This window comes from Limulus polyphemus, unplaced genomic scaffold (genome assembly GCF_000517525.1).
Source record: "Limulus polyphemus unplaced genomic scaffold, Limulus_polyphemus-2.1.2 Scaffold71, whole genome shotgun sequence".
NCBI classification, from domain to species: domain Eukaryota; kingdom Metazoa; phylum Arthropoda; class Merostomata; order Xiphosura; family Limulidae; genus Limulus; species Limulus polyphemus.
Genome location: NW_013665681.1, coordinates 889,373 through 892,359, shown reverse-complemented (window position 1 = coordinate 892,359; position 2,987 = coordinate 889,373). Strand labels below are relative to the sequence as shown.

General features: G+C 31.8%; 1 protein-coding gene across 2 annotated transcripts in view; it reads left to right on the top strand.

Moving 5' to 3' along the window:
• Positions 1 to 2,987, top strand: part of LOC106465928 (epsin-2-like) — a 47,157-nt gene that overhangs the window by 14,273 nt on the left and 29,897 nt on the right. For both annotated transcript variants that reach the window (XM_022394432.1, XM_013926173.2), the window contains exon 4: positions 1,838 to 1,898. In XM_022394432.1, coding sequence (XP_022250140.1) covers positions 1,838 to 1,898 — 61 coding nt within the window. The remainder of the gene's footprint in view (positions 1 to 1,837; positions 1,899 to 2,987) is intronic.

Here is a 2,987-nt window from a genome sequence, read left to right as displayed (position 1 = left end):
TATAGGCTACACTAACATGATGTTTAGGTGGTTCATTTAACTATTATACATGATATACAGTGTGTCTATAAAGTCTTTCTACAATTTAAAAAATTTATTACAAAGGCAATAGAACAAGTCTGATAAAGATATCTTATCCATTACCTTTGTAATAAATTTTTTAAATTGTAAAAAGACTTTATGGACACCCTGTACATTTTTTGGGGAGTGGTTAATGAAAGTGTTCCAAAACGCGACCTTAATTTCTTGATGACCTAATACTTGGATTTAAATGTTCTGATATGGAGTGTCAGCCATAGACTTGATGTGTTCCCACTATCAAAAGTCCATCAGTGTTAGGTGAAAGCATAGTGTCCAGTGTAACATTCCTGCAAGGCTGTTCCAGTAGTTTGGCACATTGCCCCAGTGCCTTACAAACAGAAAGAGCAAAATGGAGAGATGTTATCTTAATGGTAGGAAAATGTACCAAAAACTCCATCAGCTTCCAACTACAGAAGGATAAAGTTCTCCAGCATATCCAGGTATGTGACTTAAGTGACTATTTTCTTTTAAAAGAATAAGAGACTGAAACTCGTACCAATTGACAACTGATTATATTTTTTTAACAATAAGTCAATTGAAGAATTAGTTTGATTTAATTCGGGCTTTAATTTGAAGTAAACAATATTTCTTTGATACATAGACATTTCTCCTTATTACATTTCAATGGGATCTTAAACATGAATAAGTCAATTACCATGTCAAAGTCTTGAATAGCAAACTTATCCAAAGCTTTATATTTGAGTTTTAGACCAGAATATAAGGACTGCAAAATTTCTTTAGCTTTAAAAACAGTATCATATCTAATAACATCAAAAGTGGTTTATGAATTTAAATGTACTGGATGCAGCTCTAAGTATACAAGAACACAAATTTGTTAAGTGACAACAAATCTAGTATAAAATATCCTACTATTTGAGATTCTGACATAGCATTACACTCATCCATGTTTAAGATCCTGTCCAAATGCAATGATGAGAGAAACCTACATATCAAAGAAACATTGTTAATTCAAATTAAGATATGAACTGAACTAGTTTATCAATTGATTATTGGTAAAAAATAAAAGACTAGCTATTTGATTGTGACACAGTACATGAAATATTTGTTTTTGTTAGTCTTGTACATACAGTTGAGGTATGTGGTTTTCACCTCCTCAAGATTGATAGTTATGTCTGTTTATTTCCTCATTGAACATGGTAACACAATTTAGGAACATATTGTCATGATCTATTCAGTCGTGAAACATGGTACACCATCTGAATTTTGTATGCATATAATACTGACTCTCGGTACATCAAGCTCAACAGAAGCCCCCCACACAGGCCTTTACAGGTTGCATTTAAAGGCCTCGTTTACTGAGACAGTATTGTCTTCATCTTTTCTACATCATTCAGTGCATATAACCCTGTATCCTTGATATGCACATATTTTAGGTTGATGCTTGTACTGGATACTTGTCAGAACTGATGTTGCATATGAGCAACATATTTGAATTCTGTGTATAACAGAATGACGTTTGCTTTTTTTGCTCAACATTTACCATTTTGACTCTGTCTATTGGTAAAACCTTTAATGTTAGTTTAGACTAAAGTTTACGAGATGGAGTACAATTTAAGGATTTTCAGACCAAAGTGCATAGTGCTGCGTGTCTCTCTTTTTTTGTTTTTCTAGGTTTAAAAGTTTTTATGTTTTAAAACATGTACAACCATTTATAAACAACCTATATATATATATATATACTAGAATTGACCCATTTATTAATTTTATTAGTAATATATATTGATTCTTTCATTAGTGTGTTTCTTCTTCTGGGCGAGACTCATTTGGTTCACCAGATGGTGCTATGTCACCAGGAGGTATGTAGTTAAAAAATGTTGAAGACATTAAAATAAGATTGATTTGTTTAAAGCAAACTAGAGTTTATTACTAGACGTTTTTAGTAATGTAAATGAAATAATGATCTATATCTCCAGAATGTATCCTTTATCAACTCAATATTTTGCTATCCTGCTTCGTCAGGAGCTGTCAGTAACCTACAACTTAACTAATCCAATTTAATTTCAACTGGATTAGGAAACATATATTTTATCAATAGCTCTTGATGAAGCTATAATAATACAATAATTAGTTAATAAAGATAAATTCTGGAGATATAAATTATTATCTCAGTTACATAATTAGAAATGTTTAACTTTTATATATTGTGTATATATATTAGTTTAACCCTTTCACCATGTAATTGGATTTCATGATCAGTCCAAATCAATGTCGTTTCTCCATCAAAAAAACATTATAAATTAGCAGTATATTTTGCTGTATTAATATATATAAAAGACATACTTACATTGCATATCTTGATATTATAGTGTGAATAAGTTAATCAAATTATGGTAAATAATGACAGAGAAAATACGACAATCGGCTGATATATGTGAGTGTGGGTGCCTTGTGTCGTCTGCTGGCTTAGGCCCCAGGTGAAGGATTGTTTACCTTGTGTTTCCCACTCATGTTTCTAGTTGTCAGAATACCTGCTGTTTGGCAGTCAATTCAAACTGGTGGAGGGTTGTTACTTTCTGTTGTAGGGGGAAAATGTTTTTGATGGCTGAAGAGAAAAGTTGATCTTCTCTGTCAACTATAGTAGCTTTTCATGGTGAAAGGGTTAAGAATGGAATAAGAATTCTTGAAATATAAATAAAGGTTTGAAGGATTGATAACATTTTTTAGTTGTATTTCAGGTTTAAGCATTTTAATATAGTATTAATGTATCTAAATTTCAGATGGACAGCAACTACCTGTTGTAGAAATCTACAAATGTAGAGGACGATGTTTCGAAAGTCTTCCGCATGAAGATGAAAGGCGGAAGACTTTCGAAACATCGTCCTCTACATTTGTAGGTTTCTACAACAGGCAGTTGCTGTCCATTAAAAACTAAGATTCATTATGAA